Genomic DNA, 1,757 nt, shown 5'->3' with positions numbered 1-1,757 from the left:
ACCAATTTCTGTACTGGTGGAATTGACGTGACATTTCCCACCAGTGACAAGAAAAGGTCACTGAACTCCTTCCATTCCTCCGGTTTCCCATTGACTGGCTTGATGTCAAGACGTTTCAGCTGATTTGCCTGGCTTTGATCTGTTGAGCTGCTGACTGAATCCCTTTTCCTTGCCAGTTGACCCTTCAGCCGAGCAATGAGCATCAGGGCTTGTCGTCTTGTTTTGGTGGCTCGTTCATGGATCCTTTCGTTCACATACTCGTGATCAGGGGGAAGAAACTCGGCTAGATTAGCATAAATCTGAAAATACTCGCTCCATTCTGCCTCAATTATCCCCTTGTGTCCGTCTAGTTCTTCTAGGGTGAGGTCCTCTTCGGTTTCAACGTCCTGCGGGAGGTCATGATAGATCTCCATCAAAGTTTCTACCTTAAACGTTAATAGTCTTAGTTGACCTTCCTGTTGCATGGTGAGTGCTGTTTTTGAAGCTGCAGGCGTTGACTTTTGTTGAGCGGGCTCCTTTGATCCTGACGATCCACTTGGACTGATGATTTCCTCATTAATGGTGATTGGCTGCGTTGTAACTGTCTCATTTCTTGTTGACAGTTTCTCCTTTTGTGAGACTGGCTCACTTTTCTCGCTTTCGCTCTCTGGGTGTTGAGTTTCTTCTTTGGGTTCGTTGACCTTAGTGTCGTCTTCCATGGTGATTATCTGTGCTAGATTGACGGTTTGGGTGAGTTATCGGCTGTTGAATTGGGTGAGTTACCGACCGCTGCGTTGGGTGAGTTACCGACCGCTGAGTTAGGTGAGTTACCGACCGCCGAGTTAGGTGAGTCGCCTGTTGCGTGGCGCACGTGGCCAAGCGTTGGCGGGCTTCGGCGTCACTCGTCACTCCCGAACCTTCCCGAATTTCGACACTTTAACTCTCACTTTGTCCTTTGTTAACCCGACACCCTTGCGGGTGTAAACACGTCGAATGTTCTAGAAGTTTCTGTTGACGTGCCCGTGTGAACCCCGAATGTTTTTCGACACGAGGCGTCCCTTAAATTTTTTCCACAGCACTATCACACGTTTTCACCCACAATCCGACTCGAAGGACCACTGTTTGGTGAGGAACTAGTTTAGGGTGGATGTGGGATGAAAATGTGGAGGGAGATGTTGGGAAAATTATTTAGGCGTTTTAGAAAATTATCACTATATTTGGCGTGGGATCGAACCACTTATCACAATTTCGGTACACTCTTTGGTTTCAATTATTGTTGAATGTCTAATTTTCACTGATATTGTCTTTTTGCACCTTATCTCGTTGAGTCACTGAAATCTGAACTGAATCAATAAGTTGATGTACTGAACAAAATTATTAAATTTATAATACTATTTGACTGAATACGCCAGCTCATTATCGTAACGATACTTCTATACTACTACTGACTGACTCTTCCGGGTGCCGCGCTGACCTGTGTCCGTTGACCCGAAAGTTCACGGAGATTTTCGGAGATGGCCGAGTTAGTCGACCGTAACCATTTTGGAGATTTAGGCTGTATTTCGAACAGAACTTTTTTGTAGAGCAGGATGAGAGCTACAAAAAAGCTCCTACAAAAATGTCGCTATCTCTGTTGGATTCAGAGGTATTCCTCGAAAACTCAACCATTCGCGAAATTGACTTGTTACCCTTTACCACTTCACTACTGAAATGTAAAATAGTCTCCGCATTTCTTCCTCCACCGTTCGAATTTCACCGCCACCCCCCCCCCCCCCCCC

The 1,757-nt window shown here is 45.9% G+C and overlaps 1 protein-coding gene across 1 annotated transcript in view; it reads left to right on the top strand.

Annotated features, from left to right (window-relative positions):
* The first annotated feature begins 1,597 nt into the window (after positions 1 to 1,597).
* Positions 1,598 to 1,757, top strand: part of LOC107044634 (metabotropic glutamate receptor-like) — a 119,298-nt gene continuing 119,138 nt past the window's right edge. The window contains exon 1 of the mRNA XM_015266582.1: positions 1,598 to 1,624. Within this exon, the coding sequence (XP_015122068.1) occupies positions 1,598 to 1,624 (27 nt within the window). The remainder of the gene's footprint in view (positions 1,625 to 1,757) is intronic.

The sequence above is a fragment of the Diachasma alloeum genome, unplaced genomic scaffold (assembly GCF_001412515.2).
Source record: "Diachasma alloeum isolate Michigan unplaced genomic scaffold, Dall2.0 Dall_scaffold_00772, whole genome shotgun sequence".
NCBI classification, from domain to species: domain Eukaryota; kingdom Metazoa; phylum Arthropoda; class Insecta; order Hymenoptera; family Braconidae; genus Diachasma; species Diachasma alloeum.
This window is presented reverse-complemented; position numbering and strand designations above follow the sequence as displayed.